Source organism: Marmota marmota, unplaced genomic scaffold (genome assembly GCF_001458135.2).
Source record: "Marmota marmota marmota unplaced genomic scaffold, marMar, whole genome shotgun sequence".
Taxonomy (NCBI): domain Eukaryota; kingdom Metazoa; phylum Chordata; class Mammalia; order Rodentia; family Sciuridae; genus Marmota; species Marmota marmota.
The window spans coordinates 3983124-4006711 of NW_025999968.1; the positions used below are offsets into that span (position 1 = coordinate 3983124).

The window sequence follows — 23588 nt, forward strand, 5'->3', positions numbered from 1 at the left end:
TTGCCTTGCCATCCATTCGTCTTCGTCTTGCACCTACTCTCTCTACACACACACACACACACACACACACACACACACACAGATACACTTTGGTTTTCTTTGGATGGAGTTGTTCTCTGTGCACCAAAACAATATAAACAAGCCATCTTATCTTTGTATTCCTCTTTATTTCAGCACTACTTCAGCTAATGTTTTTTTCCCTTTGAGTGAGTCTCTTGTCTTTCCTGAGACCTTCTAGTGTCTCTCAGACTTCTAGAATTTCCAGTGAAAGGCTGATTTCTAAGAACCACACTTTTCTAAGAATGATTGTCTTCTGATTCCCCAAAGCCATGGTTTCTCAATGCCTGCTGAATAGATTTAAGCTGCATCTTGAGCCTTGACCAGGGCAAAGAGGCCAATTTAAAAACAGGGGGAAATGAATCCCTCCATGTTTCAGGGTCTAAACCACGTGGCCATCCCAGGTCGCCAGTCCCTGTGAGAATATCATGCATTCCATGGTCTATCAATTTTAAGAACTCCCAGCCAGAATAAAATGAGAAAGAGGTTTATTGTGAATTTGGGGTAATATGGCTCTCAGAGGGGAAACATTTCAGCTATTGGAAATATAATTTCTAGTTTATTAATTTGAAACCTCATTGACTGATTCTTATGCATTTCTCTCCCATCTTGTTGGGCATTTATGTGTGAGTTTACATAATGGCTTTTTCTGGGGGGACCTGAAACACAGCACAACTTACAGGGCTGTGATCACCTTCTCTCCCGCAGGCAAAAGAAATGCCTGGGGCCTTTTCAGCTTTTTTAGAGAGAAACAAGTGTAAGGCTGTTAGTCTGATTCTAACTTTTACTGCATTTCTCCTGAGAATAACTCCACAGCAAGAGCAGCAATCTCTTCCCTAGAAAGTCTCAGGATGCAAGATAAAATAGTTCAGTTCATACCAGCACTGAGGGCTTTTAAAGCTTTTTTTTACAGCATGGCTGGTTTCCTAAGGCCAGGGTGAAGGAATTGGTGAACTGAGCTGCCTTTGCAAAGCTCCAACAGTGTACATGTACATTGGAATCAACCCTGGAGTGTTGAAGACTCCTGGGATTGTCTGGGACCTGTTGCCTGAGGACTTCTGCAAATAGGCCTGAGAGGCTGCCTCTTTAAGGAATTCCCCCTGAGATTTTTCCTGGTTTTGGAGCCACAGTTTTAGAAGGGTATCTAGGATGACAAAAGGTATAACTGAACAGATAGATGTTAATATTATAATTATTGGAAAATAATTAAATGATACTTAGCTCATAGACTGTTACTTCTGAAATATGCTTTTCTTATCCTCTACTATAATCCCCAATTTTAAAAATAACAATCCAACGAAAAATAGTTTGTCAGATTTATAAGTTAGCAGTTGTCCCTTCATACCAGAGATAAGCAAAATTTTTCTATAGAGCAAAAAGGTAGTAAATATTTTAAAATTTGAAGTCATATAACACCCATTACAGCTAACTAGATTGCAGTAGAAAGCAGTCACAGACAAGAAGTAAGTACTCAGGCATATGTCCCAATTAAATGTCATTTATAAATACTGAAATTTGAATTTTATATAAATTTCATGTGCAATATAATACTTCTTTTGTTGAAATTTTTTAATCACTTAAAAATGCAGAACTCGTTCTTACCTATGAGCTGTACAAAATCAAGCAGCAGGTCAAATTTGGCCCCTGTGACATAGATTCCAGCCCCTATTCTCTAGTTCTGCTGGTTCCAATTTAAATTTGGAAAAGAATAAACAGCAGCCTTGGGACATAATTATATGGACAGTATAATTGTATATATACATATGTGACATAATCTAAAATTTTTGTTCAGAGAAGACATCTGTGTTAAATTTCAAATCTTACATTTTACAAGTAAAAACTCTCAGACACAGATATAGCAGAAAGAGAAGGGCTAAAAGAAATTAACATTTAATGAATACATAACATTTCTGCACACTGTTCAAAAGTCAAAAGTATGGAACTAGATTATCTAAAAGTAATGAGTGTTAACAGTAGGAGCAAATTTAAGTCATTATTTATTTTTATCAATGTAATAATCATTTCCTAAACTGTCACATCACCTTTACTCTTAGTTTTATATTGTTCTCTTTTGTTGTATCTTTCCTGTGCAGTGTTGGACATATACCTGCTATCAAATTAAATTCTTTATTTTGCTTTTTACTCAAAAGCAACTGGTACATATACATTAAAAAGAAATCTACAAAAGGAGAACCATCCTTCCTATATTTGTAATCTCTCTCTCTCTCTCTCTCTCTCTCTCTCTCTCTTTCCACACACAAACACACACACACACACACACACAAACACACACACGATGGATTCAGCCCTTTATTTGGCTTTTCACTATCAAATTTGGACAGTTGGCAGTGGATCTATGCAACAGCCATGCTCTAATCATCCCTTTAAAGTACTTGATTTTAGTTTATTCCTTGAGTTTAGTTGCATTGATTTGCCCTTCTAGAAATTATTTGAATGACTTTTAAACTATGTGTTAAGGAACACTGATGTTCCTGAAACTGACATTAGCTGTTAAGACACTAAAATGGAATGCTGGTAATCTTTTCCTAGTTTATATGGGGATATTTATATTGCCTAGTAAGATTTTGTTGATTGAAGGTTGTCCCATAAAATATTCTTAAATTATTTTTGGTGTCTGCACCATTTTTCTAAATTAAAATCTAACAATCCACTGAAGGATAAGCACAAAATCACATAATCAAATATTTTGCTTTCTGAATTTAGATTTGCCATTCAAACAGTTTTGGGAATCTGTGTCCCGGATTATCATTTGGAAAATTTAGTAGTATCTATTCCAGAAAAGAGAGATGAAATCTGCGTGGTTTTGTTTAAATCTGATGAAATTACTTTAGAAATTTCCTTCAACCAAATATCATTTTAAATGCTTGTCTCAAGTGTCTTCAACCCTAGAGAAAATGTATTTCCACTAGCTTAGGGAATAATTGCATGTTCCTACTAACCTAAACCCAGCCACGCACTTTTCTCCAATTATTCCCGAACGTATCTTTCACTCACATGTTCACATGCACCACACATACATACACCACTCACATTCCTTTTTTCTTTCAAGTACTTCTCATTCTTACATTGCTTTATGAATTCTGACTTTGACTACTTTGATGTAGAAGAAAGATTTCCCAATGGCTTGAATTGGTGGAGGGAGAGCTCAAGCCTTTTACTCTTGAAATTCCATCTGTTTTGATTAATATGCATCCAACTTAGTCATGCTCCTTCCACCATTTACCTAGCACCATCATAGCCATGCAGTTAGGGTGTGGCCCATTTCCCACAGCAATGGTCTATGGCTCTGCTCTGTCTCTAGGTAGACATTCCACTAGATAAGAGTTGAAATTAGAGACAAAACGTCTTTCATTATCTCTAATCAAAGTACCTTGATCACCTGCCCACATCTGAATCTAAAGCCCATAGGCCACCTGGAATTGTTTCAGAACACAAATACTGGTTTTAAAAACCCTGAAATGTGTTTGGGTCTCCAGTTCTTTAAAGAGGACTAAAGCTTATTACTCCGTTTTCAGGAGTGACAGCTCCAGACTTCAGGGAATCTGAAGCTTTTCTATACCCAGCCACCTTTGCAATCATTTGTTTTTGTCTACTCACTTATTCTCAGATCTGTGGAATGCCTGGTCACCACCTCTCAGAAAGATCATCCCGTATCATATCAAAATGCAGACTTTTATAAAGTGAAGACACTTCAGGATCCACCAGCCTAAACAAACTGTGTGCCCATCCTGAGTACCAGCAAGGCTTCTTTCTTTCTTTTTTGCGGGGTGGAGAGGTGTGTGACTCTACTTTAGGCTATTGCAATCCTGGTAGCTTTTACTTTCTGTTTTTATTCTTCCCCGTGGAGTGATGTGCCTGGCTTCTATGATCTCCCTATGCCCTGCTCTGTTACCTTCTCCTTTGCTTCAGGACTTCTCCCTCATGCTGTCCGTCCTTCACATCTTCTCTGTGGTCTCCTCTGCCCCTCAACACATTGGGTCAGGCAGCTCTGCCAAGGACCACTTCTAAGTTTGCCTGTTTGTGAAATCACATGCCAAAAGGAGATGATTTAAGAGTTTTAACTTCATTCACCTTGAAATTGAAAGTTTTTTTTAAACAACCAGGAAACTAAAACTGCTTGAGCACATGATATGTTAAGATATTGATATAATTAGATTTGGCCTTCCAGAAACCAGCATTATTTTAAATTAGTACACAAGGAAGGGAAAGATGAGTTTTGAAAACCTAGCAATTTATTGAACATATTTCAAGACCTCCTGCTTAGAACTTTCCCAATTATCATCTGAAAAAGTGGGTCATTATTGTCCTCATCAAGAATTGGATCAGCAAGTTTAAAAGTCCACTTAGCTTTACCTCAAATGCACCCAAAGACTTATAGTTTGCCTTGTACTCATTCTAGGATTGGTGTGTGTATGTGTGTGTGTGTGTGTGTGTGTGTAAAATGCACATAAGATTTATATAAATTATTTATCTATACCTGCATTTAATTTCACATCAAGGCTCACATATTAGTGACAATGATTTTCTGTCACAGTATTTACTCACTTCCTAGTTACCCCAAACATTTATACAAATTAAGTCAGAGCTGTGCAAAATGTGACATCTGAATTTGTCACCTCCACCTTCCCCTCACAGTGTCCTCCACTTCCATTCTAGTCTGCCAGGTTTTCAAAAACCAATTCCCACAACTACCCATTCTGATTGCTTGCAGCCTGAGAAATCCCGTAGGTTTTAATCGAGAATTAAGACATTAGCTGATAAAAGGTAGAGCCACTTGCATTAATATTTGCATTGTAAAAGGAGTCTTAATGGAAAAATAATTAAGCTTTAAAGATTGATATCTTTGAGGCAATTTATCCTTCCTGGCAACCTGTCAAATCTCTTCACACAGAGCCTGTGCTTTGCATCCCCTTCCCTACCCACACTTTGGGTTGCCACAGATAATCTCAATGTAATTCTGCAACAACACAACAAAAATATGCGGTGGGATATCTCTGAATCCTACATGACATGATCTAAAGAAATTTTAAATCTCTCATTTGTTGTAAATTAATTTACTCTTTGGGAATCTTCCAACTCTTCAAGGTCAGCCACCATCCACCTATCGTTCTTCAAGTACACTAATAGATTAAACAACCATTAAAAGTGCTCTATGACAAAACTCATGTATAATAGAGCAAGGAAAGGTGATGTGCACTTCCATGGTCAACTTTTCATGTAAATAACCTATTCTCAATGACTTCTATAATATGAAAGTCTAGTGATCATACCAGGCAATACAGAGGAGATCATAGGATGGGAAGGAAAGTAAAAAACAGCTAACATTTGGGAGTTCAGACCAAGGCTTTCTTTGGAGTTCTAAGCAGGCAAGAAGATAGTCTGCACAGGCTTTTGTCAAGAACTTTTAGAATTTGTCAGGAACTGTTTAGAATTTGTAGGTATGATGGTAGTCAATCACAGGAACATAATTGAATCTTTGAAAATATAGGATAATGGATTAAAACATTAGACTGCCCCCCTTATTTATTTATTTATTTATTACTGGAAATTGAACCCAAGGACCCTTTACCACTGAGTCACATCCCCAGCCCTTATTACTTTTTTTTTTTTTTTTTTTTTTTGAGAAAGGGTCTTGCTAAGTTGCTTAGACTGGCCTTGAATCTATAATTCTCCTGCCTCATGCTCCTGAGTCACTAGGATTACAGGCATGCTGGCCTGGCTAAAACATTAGACCATGTACTATCTATATGATATTAGGAACTTACTTAACTTTATTGAACTTCATTTGCTTCACTTGTAAAGAAAGAGAAAGTAAACTTATACAGAAGAATGAACTAACATAGGTAAGCAGCCATGTGATACAAAGTAGTACCCAACAAACACAGGCTGAATTGTCAGTTCAGGAATGGAAATTTAGCTCAATACAGAATTTTGTGCATTCCCCTCAATATAATTTACCTTTCTTCCTTCAGTCTCACCTGACCCCAGGCCAAGTTGACTCCTGCAAGCTGGAGTGAATTGAACTTCTCTGATAAAAGAAAAGGGATGTTCATCTGAATGTCAGACTTCTAAAATCAGATAGATGGATACCAAATGTAGGAGTCCCTGACCATCACCTTGGGGACTTTATGAACATGGATTCCTACATCTTAACACTAGATATTTTGATTCGTCAAGTCTATGAAGGTCACAGTCTGTGATCTGCATGGATAGCAGCTCCCATTGTGATTCCTATATAGAGGATTTATGGATCACACTTTAAGAAACACTAGAAAAGGTGCTGACCGGATCCTGATATGAGTTAATCACTACATATGAGCAATATATTTGCATAATTTTTCTAAAGTGAAAGCAAAAGGGAAAATACATTGATTTACATAGCTATTCTTTGGAAACAAAAAAAAAGTTTAAAAAGTCAGTTGAAGAGTCTTTTTTTTTTCCCTGAAAAATATCTGGTGTATAGAGTCCTTTTAAAAAAAAAAAAAAAAAAAAAAAAAGATTGATCAGTGTGCTAGACAATATATTTCACTGAAATTTATGAAATTCATAGAAAATGTGTTTAAAAGGGTAATGTTTTTGATAGTCCTTATAGAAAAGCTGTGGTCTCACTTCAGTGAAGCCATTTCTAGGAAGTGCTGAAATAATTATGGTCCAAATGGCTTGCATTCTAAATACGTGATCCTTGGATGGAATCCAGGGACTCTTAAATAAATGGATAGTAGTATGTGAGTAGATATGCCTTGCAATTATCAAGCGTCTTAAACAAGCATTTGACAGGTCCTGGGTTGAAATCCATTAGCGACTGAATCTCTGGACAGTTGTGCTATGTGGTTGCACTGAAGGCTTATGTGACAGAGATGGGAGGCAGGGGCTAAACCTCCCAAGCACACTGGCCAGCTACCCAGAGTACGATGAAATGGCTTCAGTACACAGCTGAGAAGTTACACAACCTTTTTCTCTGATATAAATAAATGATTGAGTACATTTAAGTGCTTGGTTGAGATCCAAAAAGTTCTGCTCCATGTAACAAGGAAAAATAAGTATTGAGTCTGATATTTTCACATGGCAGGTATTAGTTATCACCTACTCTCTCCACCCGTAAAAGTTCTCCATATAGACTCTATTAGTTATATGCATTTGAGCACTGAGGATGTAGCTCAGTGATAGAGTACTTGCCTAGCATGTGCGAGGCCCTGGGTTCAATCCCCCAGGCTGTTTGAGAGAATATTTTTTTGTGATTTATTCCTCTTAGCAACTCCTACTGAGGGGAGAGGTGCTAAGCCACTAGGAAACTAAACTTTCCCAATGAGACAGAAAGATAAGCTGACTTTTCTTGGGCCGAGGGAGTGTAAAAGAAGAAATGAACTAGAACAGAGGGTGAATTGTTTATTGCTACCTCCACCACAGACCTCTTCCCATTTCTTGTAGGACTCATAGTTTGTATCATTAAGGAAACTCAGTTTGGGATCATTCCCCAAATATCTGTATTTAAAGGGACATGACAATAGCAGGGCACTGTGATTTTTTGTGCTACATCAAGGTTTACAGTCCATTTGTCAGGAATAAGCATGGTAAAAAGGGTCCAGCCTTGTAGGAAAGGTATAGTAACCACCAGATGAGGGTCAAGTTCATGGTTCAGCCCAACTTTAGCCCTTGCCGGGAACAGGAGTGCAATTTGACTGCCAGTGGCAAGGACCAAAGCGCTAGCAGGTAAATTGATGCTATAGGGTGAAGAAGGGGTAAAAAAAATGGATTTGAGTACATACAGGTACTGCCACCTCTAAGATCCAGACCTCTCTCAACAGTGGAGAAAGGCCTTCTAACAGTTGGCCAGATCAAGTCTCCCTGCTTGGGGCTAAGTGAACCAAGCCTGCGGTTTCTGTTCTTGAATAGCTACAGGAGGGCAGCACAGGAGGTAGGCTAGAGCACAATGCCTGTGTGCAGTCACTAAAACCCTTGAATGTCCATTTAATTCGAAAATTGTTCTAATTTTATAAAATATCAGCTTGCTTGCCACTATTCTTCCTGTCATTTGGAATTGCTGTCTTATTTCCCTTAATTTGTCTTTCTCATGCCAGCAATAGAAAAATCTCAAAGATTTTCTTTTTCATTGTGAGAAACTTGCTCTTGGGATACAGCTACTTGGGCAGGTATATCTTTTTCCTATACCAAAATTGTTGAATTCAATTCCACTTTTTAAAAATCTCTCATTATAAAGGTAATATATGATCTGTGTCAAAAATTCAAGCAGGGTAAGGTAGCACAATATGAGGGCAATTCCCGAACTATTCGCTTCTGATATTACTGATCCTATAACCCAAAAGTAGAACTTTTAATGACATTGTATAGACATCATACATAGACAACCAAGTGTACTAAATGTCATATATATAAATAAATATATGTGCATTATTGTGTGCCTATAACTTTTCTAACACAAAGAACATATTATACAGAGCATTCCATGTTTTTATGACTAGATAACGTAATGTGACATTATATGAATTAAATTGTCTTAAGTGAATTAATTTATATAAACATCATGACTCATAGTAAACATCTAATGAGTGCTATGTATAACAATACTATTTTTTTAAAGAAAATCCTCTTCTTGCTTTGCTTTGTGATTTTTTTCAACTACATAGCCTCCCTGGAAAATACAGATTAGTTTCACCTATCTATAATTTTCATGTGATAGTAGTCATACCTTTGTTCATGTTGCCTCTGATAGCTGTCATTTATTCATTTTCTTTTCTGTATAATATTCCACTGTGTGAAAGTACAAAAATTTATTAGCTCTAATGTGAGTGCTTCCAATGCTGTAGTGAATATCACTGCACACAATAATGGAATTGCTAGAAAATATGCATATTTCCAATTTAGTAGATATGACCAAACTATCTCCCAAAAGGGTAGATCATCCTATTGGCTTCAAAAATTCAATGTTTTAAGAAATTTGTTCCTTTTTGTTCCATATAAACCATAAATGCAGTTTTTTTGGTCTTGTTATTTATATGTTAACTTTGATGGCCAGAGTTTTGTGCTGTGGAGAAATTTTTACTTTCTTTACAATCATAATGATAAATCTCTTTTTTTGTGGTTTGTTCATGGGTTGCTTAAAAAGGTGTTCTTTTCCTTGATGTTATCAAACTCTTATGAGTATGGAGTGTCCCCAAAGCTCCTGTTAATGCAGGAATATTCAGAGGTGTCTGTGATTGTATTGTATTATAACATAAGAGGTTCATCCTATTTTGAATGAGTAGGTGGTAACTATAGTCCAGTGGGATGTGGCCGGAAGAGATGGGTCACTGGGGTTGTGCCCTAGAAAGGTACATCTTCCCTGCCTCCCCTGCCCTTTCCTGACCCAGACATGAACTGGGTAGCTTTCCTCCACTGCATTCTTCCACCATAGTGTGCTGCCTCACCTCAGGCCCAGAGCAGTAGAGTTGGCCCTCTGTGAACTGAGATCCTTGAAACCATGAGCCCCAAATAAACTTTTCCTCCTCTAAATCGTTCTTGTCGGGTATTTCAGCTCAGCTATAGCAAAGCTAAAACTGGTGACCTGACTGGTCACCAAAGGCTAAAACAAGATTGATTGCTTTGACTTTTAGTAGTATTATGGCTTAATATTTAATCTTGTGTCCTTTGATTTATCTGAATGTGCTTTTGTGAATGACATGAGGGTATTATTTTTTTTTCAAAAACAATATTCTAACATCATTTTAGCTACAATAAGAGGAAAACATAATTGAATAGGTAGCCAGTTACAATAACATACAACTGTGGTTTTTCTAAATATGACTAATATCAGTTAAATTATAGCAAAAGGGACCCTATTAACTAGAAATAAGAAAATATAACATCTATCATAATAAACTTAACATAAAACTACAAGGGGAAAAATCACTCATGGGTAAGTAAATACAATGCAAATGTGATTGATTATTCCTGAAGAGAAAAACATCAGGATTGTGAAGATATATCTCATCTCACTACATTAATCTATAAGTTCAAAATAAACACGATCACAGATAACAATTATTTACATTTGTTTCATTTGTGAAATAATTCCAGAATTCATAGGAAATACATATGTAGAACAAATCAGGAAGATCCTGAGAAATAACTATTCATATCAGTAATTAAAATGCATTATGAAGTTGTGATAATTAAAATAGTAACATACTGACCCAGGAACAGATAAAAAGAATTTTAAAAAAAGAGACAGAGTCAGAAAAAAAAATCAGGTTTTAAATAGCATAAGCATTTAAAATGGCTGAGGAAAATATGATTAAAGGTCTTAAAACTAGCAGACAAAATTCGAATATTGTTCTCAAAGCATTCAATCTGTTTCCTTCACTTCCATCTGAAATGAAGTCAAAGGCTTCCAGAGCTGTCTGTAATGTTTATCCCTGATGAGAACATAAGTTCCCTGAGAGTTTACATCTTTCTGCCCCTTCCTGTTTCTTTCACTTCCTGGTTGGTCCTGCTGGCTGGGACATGGTTGCAGTAGATATTTGCCAAATGAGTTTTTATAATTATACTAGGAATCTCTGTTCTACTATTCATATCACAATCAACTTGCATATACATCTTAAAGTATTCAGGCCTTTTTATATTGAAAGATAATATTTTACTCAATGGTCAGAAATACTCTGTCTCCATCCCCTTCACCTGCTTGATGACTAATTTCTTCTTTTTGCCTACAGTTATCTTCTCCTGATTTTAAAGTTCTCAAAAAAATGAATTAATAGGTAAAGAAATGAAGTGCAGAGGAAGGTGTTTTATACCTCATTTCTGTGTCATTGTTTAGAAGGAATCTCCATTTGAATGTCCTTTAAACATTCAAATCCAACAGATTAAAAAAAATCTGAATTTATTCCTCCCCCAATCTTCTCCATTAAAATACCATGGCACGGGCATTAAAATATCACCCAGCGCCTCTTTAATTAGTGAGGAGTTGGTGCAAGCAGCCCCTTCTCTCCAACATCTGTCCACAGGTCAGGCTAAGACCCTCTTGTGAACTCTCTTCATTTCAGCCATTCAAACCTCTGTGGTGGCCTTTTCTTCTCCTTTTGTTTTTATTTAAAAAGAAGTAGAGGAAACATCCTCATGCAGTGCTTTTTAAATGAAGTGACTTGTCAAGTCCGAGACTGTAGCAGTAATCTGAAAGGCAGTAAATTTAGCGACCCTCACTTGCACTGACAGCCTGTCGAGCTCTTGAAACATAAATAGCAGTGGAGACAAATCGCTGCTGTTTTCCTATTAAGCTTTGGCCCACTGGCCTCATAGCCTTTCAGGAGCTTGTGGGCCCAGCCTGGGAGAGCAGCTGCTTTCAAGAGCAGGCAGGAGCTCTCCGGTTGTCTCCCACTCCCCCTGGAGGTGTGCTCCTGACACTGCAGCTGGGCCCCACCCCACTGGGATCCATCAGCTTCCCAGAAAGGCTGAAAAACCTGGGCCAAGACCAGGGACGGGGGGGGGGTGCTGGTAAGCAAAGGCCTGCAATCCAAAATGAACATCGAGAAGGCAATTCCTAGCTCATGCATTTTGGACTTAAATCAAAAAGCCAATTGCCAGACCCCTTATTATGGTTGTGTCGACCCTGACTGGTCACCAAAGGCTGCCCACCTTGTGTTAAATAGAAATGTTTTAAGAACATCCCTTTAGTTCATGCTTAAACCATTTCTTTTCCTGTTCTGCTCCCAACACTCACCCTTATTTTTCTCTTCATTACTTATGTATTGACTTTAAGCAAGAGCAGTTCTCTAAATTGGATCAAACAGCTCATTCAGCACGGCCTACCTGAAGAAGCGGAACTGGGATTTTGGGGTGAGCCCAAATGAGATCACAACAACATCAGGACCGGTAAAGAAAGAGTAGAGGACCAAATGGGGTTATCATCTTCTACTGTGTTTTAATTACATTTCAAAGGCCTCTCTGGCAGCCACAAAACCCTGCCTAGCAATCCTTCCACAATGCAATTGCCCTGCTGAGTTTAACACACTCACTTACAAAATGCCAATTGATTTATGTGACTCTCGAAAACAGCAACCGATGCTCTCATCTCTCTTGATATTTAATCCTCAGCCATTGCAAAATCACTAATGACAAGTCAGGTGTTACCCCGCAGTTCTGATGACAATAGCAAAAGATCTTGGTTGTTGCTACCTCTGTACAGCAATTCAAATCTTTCCCTACCTCCCCTATTAAGAGGTAGGCTGGAAAACAACCAACAACTGCAGGAATCCTTATTTCTCTTTTATTCTCCCAAAACTCTTTTGAGTATTTTTGGTATATTTTCTTTTCCTCTTTTTCAGTTTTACCTCTTTGCATCTTCTACCCCATGCCCTTTGGGTAGTCAAAGTGAAATAGGACAGTGAGTGCTTGCTTTATGACATAGTGCTTGTATTTGTCCATTTTCCACTGCTACCAAAAATACCTGAGGCTAGCTTATGTATAAAGAAAAGAGGTTTATTTAGCTCATAATTGTGGAGGCTGGAAGTCCAAACACCATTGCAACCACTCTGCTAAGGGCCCCCAGGTTATATCAGATCCTGGTAGATGGCATCATGGCAGGAGCATGAGCAAAAGGGAGGGATCACATGGCAAGAGAAGGAGGGAGGGAGGGGCTCCTCTCCTACAACAACCCTTCATCCAGAACTAATCTGAGAACTAATCTGGGTCCCATATAAATACATGTCCTTCTAAGGACAGTACCTACAATGACCCAATCACTTCCCATGAGGCTCCCCCTTTTCAAGATTGCACATTATGCCAGACAGGCACAGTGGTACATGCCTGTAATCCCAGCAGCTCCAGAGGCTGAGACAGGAGAATCACAAGTTCAAAGCCAGCCTCAGCAAAAGTGAGGCACTAAGCAACTCAGTGAAACCCTATCTCTAAATAAAATACAAAATAGGGCTGGGGAAGTGGTTCAGTGGTCAAGCACCCCTGAATTCAATCCCTGGTGCAAAAAAAAAAAAAAAAGTACCACATTACCTTCCCTAACATCACCACTTTGGAGACCAATCTTCCAATCCTTAGGGGACACACTCAAGTCATATCCAACACCTGACAATGCTATATCTAGTGGTTTGAATTACCACTGATGTGCAGAAAATACATTCAAATCCACATTCAACCTGAATCTCTTATCAACCCCATATTTCTATTGAAAGTACTCAACAGAATATCTCCAGGAAATCCTGATACCAAACATGTCCAGAATGACAGTCATTAATTCACTCAAAAAAAAAACAAAAAAACAAAAGCACTTCTTAATTTCCCAAGTAATACCAACTGTGTTTGCACCAGGAAGTCACTAGCTCCCAACCAACACACCACATTTAGAATATATTTCTCTGGCTGGGGATGTGGCTCAAGCGGTGACGCGCTCGCCTGGCATGCATGCGGCCCGGGTTCGAACCTCAGCACCACATACAAACAAAGATGTTGTGTCCGCTGATAACTAAAAAAAGTAAATATTAGAATTCTCTCTCACTCTCTCTCTCACTTTAAAAAAAATAGAATATATTTCTTCATACTCGAGAATGTCAGCATTTTTGTGCAACAATGGGTTTATATTGCTAATGGAGGAGCTCCTAAAAAAATGAGTGGAGACTTAAATTTTTAAATACCAATTTTTTCTCATTTATTGCTTTATTTGATTCTCTCAATAAGGATGTTCAATGAAGTGGGCAATCCACAAAAAAAGATAAAGTCTTTCTTTTTTACCTCCTTTATCTGTAACTGAGTTGCAATGCTTTGGAAATTCCCCAAGTGCCCCCATTCTCAGCTTCCCACTTTATACTCTGTAGAAAGAAATAGAACAGATGCAAAGAAGTTAGAATTCAGCAAACTCTAGCCTTTCCCAGCAATTCAATGATAAGGACAGCATGCCTAGTTAGGAATATGGACTCCAAATGTCCACAGACCTGGTTTAAACCTCAAATCTCCCTGACTATCATTATAAACTTGGGAAAGTTCCTTGTCTACTATAAATGTGTGTTTCCTTGTGTTCCACATCTGTAAGCAAACCCCCAAGTATCATGAATTAAATAAGATAATGTATCTTGAGTGTTATTACTCAGTGAGTTAGCACAGTTCCTGGCAAGTGTTTAAGTGGTAGCTCATGCAACACTGACTCTACACTGTTTTCTTGAATTTTCAGTGGTTTCTAACATTGTCCTGCATCCTGGGGATACAGTGATGGGCAAAACCAGATGAGGTCCCTACAGTGGGAAAGTCTTACAATGTAATCATAGCTATTCTTTGTGCAATTTCCCTCAAAGAACTAAACATAGTGGACCTAAACTTCAAGCATTGCATTTAGAAGGGCAGAACAATATATAATCATTGATAACAAGTATAGAGTAAAGGTTTAGTATTATTAAAGAATGCCAAGACTGAAATGATGTGCAGATGGCAGTCCCAGGTCAGATGCTGAACTAAAACTATGTCAGCTAGCAAAAAAAAAAAAAAAAAAAAAAAAAAAATACCTATGAAGCAAAACTGCAAATCATAGTGAATTGGGTCTTTCTAGAGGCCAGGAAAAAATAATGTCCAGAGTGTTTTTCATTTTTGCCCATGCACATCCATTGAGCCAAAGAAGTTATGAATTTTCTCTGGCTTATCACTGGTTTTTAGGTAATAACTACACCCTTCCAGGCTACAGAAGGCATGGGTCAATATACCAAATTCACATCCTGCTGTATCTTACTGTTTCCATAAGGAATATTGCTCTATCTGAGTGACTTTCCTCTTGCACCTCAAATATCTTAATAGTTCAATGCCTCTCTCTCGAGGGAACTCTCTCTCCTTTCATTTCCATTCCTCTGGCTTAAAAATCACCCTCATTGCACCACCTCTGTGTTTTTCTTCCTTTACTCCCTTAATGCGCTGTTTTCCTTATTCTTCTATGATTGTTGCTCTGGCAAGGGTGGCTGCTCCCTTTCCACCTTCTTTTTATCAGGATCACTTACTACTTCTCACCCCTCCCTTTCAGTGATGAAAAGCGGGGATGAGAAGTGGGTTCCACCTTTGGACAGCAACCTTGTCAAACACTAAAGGATGTCTCAGGTGAAATATAAAGCCGAGAAACAAAATCTTCAAAGGATCTGGAGGGAGACCTGGCTAGAGATACAAACAGAACCCTATCACAGCTCTCCTTTCTAGAGTCTTCTCTCTGTTCTTTCCCTCTTCTTCTTCTTCTTAGGATTTGTGTGTAGACCATGCTATGCAGAAAAGTAGGCAAGGGAACAAAACCAGAAATAGGTGAGCATGTCCTTAGGAAGAAAGGAAAGAAAAGAACATAAAACATATTGTAAGAACAGACACTTGTTACAGCATTTGAAATTTGCCCAGGAAACTTCAAATGGCATCATTGATTTTGTGATTCTGTTTTTCTTTTATTTTTATAGGCAGAAGTTCATAGCTTGCTTGTGCTCACTTTCTTGACTCTCTATTCCAAACACAGACTCATACAACACACAAATACACACCCACATACCCTGCAGGATGAATTTCAGTTCTTGCTTTTCTTTAAATTACGTGTGTTTGTGTTGATAGCTAATGTGTTTACAGCCACTTGCTTACACATAAATATTCAAATTTAGTTGAGTTAAGGGAATGTCAGTGCCATTCCAAACACATCTTTCCTTTAGCAAAACATTGATGTACTGAGATGTTACAAGTCTCATCTCAGAATAGTGGGGGGAAAAATGGATCCGTTTCCTGATGTCCTTAGATTTCTACATTTATAAATGAAATACTCAAATTAAGCAAGTTCCCTCAATTGTATTTCTTGCATCTCAAACAAAGGGAAAGAAAGACAGATATCTTAATGATTATTAGGGTAATAGTATTGTTTTACAAATCTTTTTAATGCAAATAAAAGAGAAGTTTTCATGTCCTGGGGAGTTTTCAAGAATAGTGCTCTGTTTGGGGAGCAAATATTAGTAGGTTAATGAATTTGCATGGTGTTTCATAAAAGTTAAGAGCAGAAAGCTTATACATAAATAAGTAGCTGCGGGGGTGGGGCAGCAGAAAGAGAAGAGGAGAAACAGGAAGACAGTGGGAAGAAAAGAGGGAAAGAGAGGAAAGAGAAAAGAAAGAGAAAAAGAAGCACCATGGAAATGAATTTAATTCCAAATAAATGCTTGCTTAGGAATGCCTGGTTGACCTTGGAATCTCAATAAATGAACATTTTGGATTCAAACTACAGATTTCACCAAAATGTGTTCCTCTGAGGCATAGTACTCAGAAGGCAACACCTGGCAGACTTTAATTGGGGTTACCCTGGCTGACTTTTCTCCACATTAGGGAATGCCAAAGAGAGCATTTTTCTCTTGCCATGAGCTCTAGGCACTTCTTTCTGACTTATAAAGAAATATTAAAGGAACTAATATGTACAACTTGAGTAAACGGTGACTAAGAGGGCATACGCTAATTATGCACAAGAGTTTGAAAGGTGCAGACACGGGGGAGGATGAGAAGTTCTTTAGGCTGGTAGCTGAATATTGCCAGGAGACACCCAAGCACATTAAGCAAAGGGAGATTTAAACTAAACACTAGATCGCAGAATAAATATAACATTCCGCTACATGAGCAAGCTGGTGGAAACTGGTTGAGATGTTTAAAATACCAAAATATTGAAATTTGCATTTCAAGTCAGTATTTAAACAAGGTTAGGAAATAATAGAAATCAGAAAGGACCTGAGTTGTAGTCAGAGGGCAAGTCATCAGAGAACTTCCACAACAGGCTATGTGTTTCTGGCCTGAAATTTTTAAGTTTAGAGAGTCCAGGAAATGGTGGCCAGATCCTAGTCAAAGTGGCTTGAAAGAACTGGAGAATAGGTACAACTATGGGCACAGGCACACTGGGGCAAAGGGGAAAAAAGCAGGAGAATCTGAGTGCATTTTAGAATTTTCTGTCTCAAAATTAATGTGATCTATTCCAGGCCTTAAAATAAGAACTGCCATTGCTGAGAGGAAAAAGATGGCATCTTATCAGGCCTGTGTCCACAGGGGCCTCTGCTGATTTCTGAACTGATAACTATACACCACAGTCACAACCTCAGGACATGGCCAGTGAGCCTCTTCCCTAACAGCAGAGTGCTCCTACATACCCTTTCTTCTCCCAACGAAGTGGGGCTCTATTAGAATCATTTAAAGGGAATGGGCTTTTATGACAGCATCTCTCCCAGAAATGCCGACCACCTTTGGTTATCTAGCTCCATTCTCTTAAGCTGTATGAATTGTTGGATCTGACTCCTATCTGCTATGTATCTTAATTCAAGTCATCCGTGTATTACTTCATCAAGGTTGCCATACCAAAATTACTATATACCTACAAATAAGGTTTATGGATATGGAGGAGGGCCAGGAAGAAATCCTAAAATACTCTGAATCATCTTTACATCTTCTCATTATAATCTAGCATTACTCTCAAAATCAATAGTGCTACTTTACTATCTATTCCACTTCTGCACTCCAGGTTTCTAATTAGCTTATACCTATTTCAGCCTGTTAAATAAAAACTGATTGTCAACATTGCCATTAGTCTTCAGAGTACTGATGTTCAGCTAGAAGACCGGTGGCATCGAACAAATAGCATGACTTAGTCCATAAATGTATGTAAACACACAAGATTTTTTTCCCTCCAAGCCCAAATCCTGCCCAGTTAATTTAATAAAAGGGCTTATTACTCCAAGATTTCTGTTTTCTTTCCAAATGCATTTCACTCCTATAACATGAAATTAGATCTGACTTCTTGCTTGAAAATGGAAAAATAAAAAGAACACAGATAGGAAAAATAACTAAACCTTTTATAAATAATATTCAGCTCTATACCATAGGCCAATTCTGTAACATTTTCAGTTGAAGAATGTACTAGAGATTGTCCAGAATTTCAGAACCAAATAATTGTATGTAACGATTGCCTGTTAGTTGTTGGAATTGCCAAGTTTCCTCAAAACTAGTGGTACTGATGTTGACAGAGACTTAATGCTTAGAGTATTCCTGACAGTTGAGTTATAGAACGTTATCAAAGGGGTCCTATGTTCTGTTGGGAGCCTAGTTAACAAGCTTAGCTGACATATTTAGACAGTGAATTCATGTCCATGCTGGCTGGCTGTTATGTTGATTTGGCCATCAGGGAATTTCTAGAAAAGGAAAACAGCTTGTGACATTTCAGCAGAGCTATTAATTGGTAACATTTAATGTAGGATGACCAGGAGCAAGATTCCATCATGGTGATGGACTGTATTCTTGAACACCCTCTCCAGTTGCTCTATCCTAACCCAATAAGCAGTGGAGTCTTGAAATCTGGAGGTGAAGGGATTTCAATTCAACTGAAGTCCACAGGCCTTTTTAGCCAAGCTCTGGCTAAGCTCTTCCTGCTGTGCAATCTCTCTTTTCTCCACCTTCTCTTTCCCTTTTTTCATTCTCTCTCCTTCCACTTCCTCATCCCTCTTTCTCTCAATCTACTCAGAAATTTTATTTAATCAGTTATGATCCATGTGAGGAAAATTTAAACAAACTTTCTTGTCTTGAAATTTCTTTACTAAAATGGACATAGCCAATTTTGTAGATCTTTTTAGAGCTGCTATGTCCCCAGCCCCAGGTGCCACAATCTGTTGCAAAATGTACCATCAATAGCACATTCTCATGGATCTAACTCATGGCCTGAAAGTCTCAATGATGATATTATTTTATACAAAACAAGGAACCCATAATAGCAAGACAGGGTTTAGCACTTGATCCTTGTGAAAAAAAAATTGCACATAAAGTGGCAGAGTGGTGATTTCACAAAAGGAAGCCACTTCTCCTTCTAATAGCTACTTTGAAGTTTAAAAGTATAATTGATGATGTCAGTGCTTCACCCACACCCTTCAGAGTGCTTGACAACTTGTATGGACCTCCCCGAAACTACTACTTTATACCAAACCCTTAAATAATGACTGGTGCATATGAATATATAAACACTCCAGCTTTGTACCTCATGATCAAGATGTCTTTAAGTGGGACATGTGTTGTCCCCAGAGCTTCCTGAAAGATCGACTCAAGGTTGCTTTTGGGGGGACTCAGCTTGGTATCACACTCTTGTTTGGTTTCCTTCTCTTCCAGATTCCCTTTTTCCACTCCCTTATCAGCATCTTACAACAACAGTTCCCATTTAATCACTTTTTACAAGAGTTTTGTCTTAGGGTTTGTGTCTGTCAAATATAACCTCAGAAAAAGCATATTGTCAAAGTATTGAAAAGTCATGTCAGTTTATTGCTTTTAAAAAGAAAAATGAGACAGTCTGCTGTGATTTCAACTTTAAAAAAAAAAAATCATGCAAACTTTTTTTTTTTCAGGAAGAGAATTTGAAGGAGAAGAAGAATATCTGGAGATTCTTGGCATCACCAGGGAGCAGTCAGGCAAATATGAGTGCAAAGCTGCCAATGAGGTCTCCTCAGCGGATGTCAAACAAGTCAAGGTCACTGTGAACTGTGAGTATGGTGGCCACAGCAGCAGGTGCTACATGCCCAGGACATGCACCTCCACCTCCAGCAAACTCGAAAGATTCCATTAGCAAAAGAGCGTCACAGTTCAAGCGGATGCTCTTTTGGTCAGGGATACACATTTATACATCGGACACATCCAAGGGCAGGATTTGGCCTTTGAATTTGATAAATCAACTCTACCAATTCTAAATATAACCCATAATACATTTAACAATAGCCTTTGTCTTTTACTCGGGCTGCAGAATTAAGAAAACATGATCAGACAACACTAGCATTTCTGGCACTCATTATTCTGGCCTTTGTGGACACCAAGGTCATATTACTTTGGAAAAACCAACCATTTGTGTCTGCTTTAGCTAGAGTTTCTATATTAATGCATTGTTTGTCAAAAGGTAATAGGCCAAGATTATATTTTATCCTCTGCTATTTAACTAATTGACCTTCTTGAAAACAAATTCAAGCCACTGTGGTCAGATGCCATGTGTTCCTGATGGCTATCAGGGATGCCTGATAAGTTAATTTTAGTTATCTATTTGTCCCAAAGTACAGGCATTAGAAAAGAAGATTTCACTAAGATGCATAGGTAAGTGAGCATACTTTGAACTTCTTAGATGAAAGAATCCTTAGATGTAGTTCAAAAGGGGGAGGGAGAGAGGGAGGATCTATAAGATGTGTGTCACCTGCAAAGGAATAAAGAGAATTTGTTTGCCTTATTCAGTTAGGAGTATCTTTCTGTATCATTCAAATTTACATTTCTACATCACACAATTGTGGTTAGTGACAGGGATGAAGAGATATCCTGACAGGTCTTCCCTTCTAGGAATTTCACATATATACATACCCCCCCCTCATATACCCTACCTACACACATATGCACACATATTCACACATAACACACAAAGGCACATGTACACACAGGCACAAGCATTTAAACCCAGCTTTGAAAGTGTGCTTTAGACTATGTTGAGTTGCATTCTGTCATCTCACGTCCTCCATAACAATCACCTCTGTGCCATCATCTGTATAAATTCTATGCATTCTTCCCCAAAAACCTGGCAAGATAGGTATACTTGACTCCACTTTAAAATGTGAGAAACTGAAGCCTAAGGAGTTGAAATGCAACATGGAAAAAGAACATGGAAAGCAAATATAAGAATAGGGAATGAGCCTCAGGTCCATTTAATTAAAAAAAAAAAAAACATGCTCTCAAGAAGAAGAGAGAAAGGGGAGGAATTATCAATTCTTTTTACCTACTATGAACATCTTAGAATTAAAGGATTTACTTTTTATTTAAACTTCATAATAAACCTATGAGATAAAAATTATTAGTCTTAATTTGGAAATTAGGAAATGCTTGTGGAAAAAAAAAACAATAAAATAAAAGGTGACTCATCATACACACACCCAAAAACAAAATTAGGAAACTGAGGCTAGAGAGCTGATGAACCCTGCATGAGATGACTCAGTATGTTAGTCACCCTTCTGTCACTGTGACCAAAATGCCTGATAAGAACAACTCAGGATGAAAAATTTATTTTGGGCTCATGATTTCAGATGTCCATGGTCAGCTGACTCCTTTGCTCTGGGCAGAACATCATGGCAAAAGGGCATGGTGGAGGAAAGCTACTCAGTTCACAGCAGCCAGGTAGGAGAGAGAGCGATAGAGACAAATAGTCCAAGGCCACACTTCCAGTAATCTACTGCAGTGACCTACTTACTCTAACCATACCTACACCTACAGTTATCATCCATTAGCCTATTTAACTATCAAAGGATTGATCCAGCAAATGGATAAAGCCAGTGATCAGGTCACAGCCCTAGTGGTTACCCAAAATCTCCATCTCTGAGCCTTGCTACACTGGGGGATCATATATTCAAAATGTAAGTTTTTAGGAGACATTCCAGATCCAACCATAACACTGAGCCTACACTTGGGGTGTTCTAATACCCAGGGTCTTGCTCCAGCCTGTTAGCTTTCTAAAATAGTGAAATCTTTATACCATAGATGGAAGAATCCAGTAGATACAGCTGTGCTATGCACATTTATGGTCTTCATTTCCAAGAGCAAGAGGTGGCATTTGATGATCTATGATGTGCTTTTATTCCTAGCTGTCTCCAATTTTTTTAGTAATAGAGTTTTGAAATGCCAGTATTATTATTCTTTTCTAGTACTGGGTGTGTTTCAAAGACACATTAATGATCTCAATGTTATAAAATGCTTTAGGTCCTTTTTTCACATGAAAGGCAATTTCTCTGGGTGTTTGTATAAGTTTATAATTAGGTTAGTTAGCTTCTTTTATGTACACATAACCATGCCATCATCTTCCACCTCTTTCCTGACTTTTGGAGTGAAGATTTCATTTTCTCTTAATTGACCTTCAACTTAATTAGATTTCTGAAAGTCCAATCACGGAGTAAATAGAAAATATTTATGCTTCCATTGTATGAAACATCAAAGTGGTCTGGATTGCAGATGGTTCCCAAGATCAAAGCTAGCCGTCTGGGCCCTATTATTATTGGAGCAATTAGTCTGACATTGCTCCTTCTTCACTGTCCCCAAAGTGTAATTTAGGACAGAAGAAAATACTGATAATTTTCAAGAAAAGACTTTTATGAAAATGTGAGCTTTTGCTAGTGAGGAGTGAACCACAGAAGAATAAGGACAGAACCTGAAAATTCTAAAAGGACACATCATAACACATTATATGGAAAGCTATAATGAGTCTAATCAAACATCCAATATGCCCTAGCCAGCAGGACCCAGCACATACCTGATCTTATAAAAATTGCTCAGTAGATATTTACCAAAGAGGTAGCAAAAACACACAGTAAACGCTGCACCCCTAACATCTCTCCAAACTTCACAAATGATACTGATTATAATTCAGCAAGAACATTCTAATATCAATTTCTTTTGGAATCACCTTTTTACCAAAACTTCATAAACCACATCTACATTATATTGGAGCAAGGCATCGCACCAGCTGTCATGTTCAAACAGCTCATCTAAACATTATTGTATTAAGTAGAGGAAGTCCCCAAGATTAAATTATGGAGGCAGACTGCCTGGTAAAACCCTTGCATATCCAGAGATGTATCCAGGATCACTACTGAGGCTTCAGTTGAGCTTCCTGATTCCTCTTCCTTTTCAAAACACAGGCTTAGGCATAGAGTGAAGGGATCAGGACGGCTAAGATAACTACTGGCTAAAGAGATTATTAGAAAGAACAGACCCCCAAATACCACTTAAAATCCCACACTGGTAACTTTCTCCTGCCACCACTCCATTGATTCATTTGCTCAGTTGCCAACAGATGTTTGTTCCAGGGCACTGAGAGGCCAGCGCCGTAAACCAGAGAGACATAACAGTTCCGCCTGTTGAGCTCACAAGCTGGATCCTACAGTTTCTTCTTTTTACTTCTCTGTGATAACCCTTCTCTGTGGTAGGTCTACAGCATAGCACATAGCCATTTTACAGGCAAAATCTATTTTCTAAGTGGTAGGAGGTCTTGGAATTTATGGAAAGCTAAATTATTGGCTCAAAATCTCTTCAATTAAATAAGCTTAGTAAAATTTATGAAATAGACAGGACTCCTGGCTTTCTGTATCTTTTTTTTTAATTTTTTTATTTTTTAATTTTTTATTGTTGGCTGTTCAAAACATTACATAGTTCTTGATATATCATATTTCACACTTTGATTCAAGTGGGTTATGAGCTCCCATTTTTACCCCATATACAGATTGCAGAATCACATCAGTTACACATCCATTGATTTACATATTGCCATACTAGTGTCTGTTGTGTTCTGCTGCCTTTCCTATCCTCTACTATCCCCCCTCCCCTCCCCTCCCCTCCCCTCTTCTCTCTCTGCCCCCTCTACTGACATTCATTTGTCCCCCTTGTATTATTTTTCCCTTTCCCCTCACTTCCTCTTTTATGTACTTTTGTATAACTCTGAGGGTCTCCTTCCACTTCCATGCAATTTCCCTTCTCTCTCCCTT

At 38.1% G+C, this 23588-nt stretch overlaps 1 protein-coding gene across 3 annotated transcripts in view; it reads left to right on the forward strand.

Moving 5' to 3' along the window:
- LOC107136298 (limbic system associated membrane protein) overlaps positions 1–23588 on the forward strand; it is a 621536-nt gene that overhangs the window by 548588 nt on the left and 49360 nt on the right. For all 3 annotated transcript variants that reach the window (XM_048803277.1, XM_048803275.1, XM_048803276.1), the window contains exon 4: positions 19437–19571. In XM_048803277.1, coding sequence (XP_048659234.1) covers positions 19437–19571 — 135 coding nt within the window. The remainder of the gene's footprint in view (positions 1–19436; positions 19572–23588) is intronic.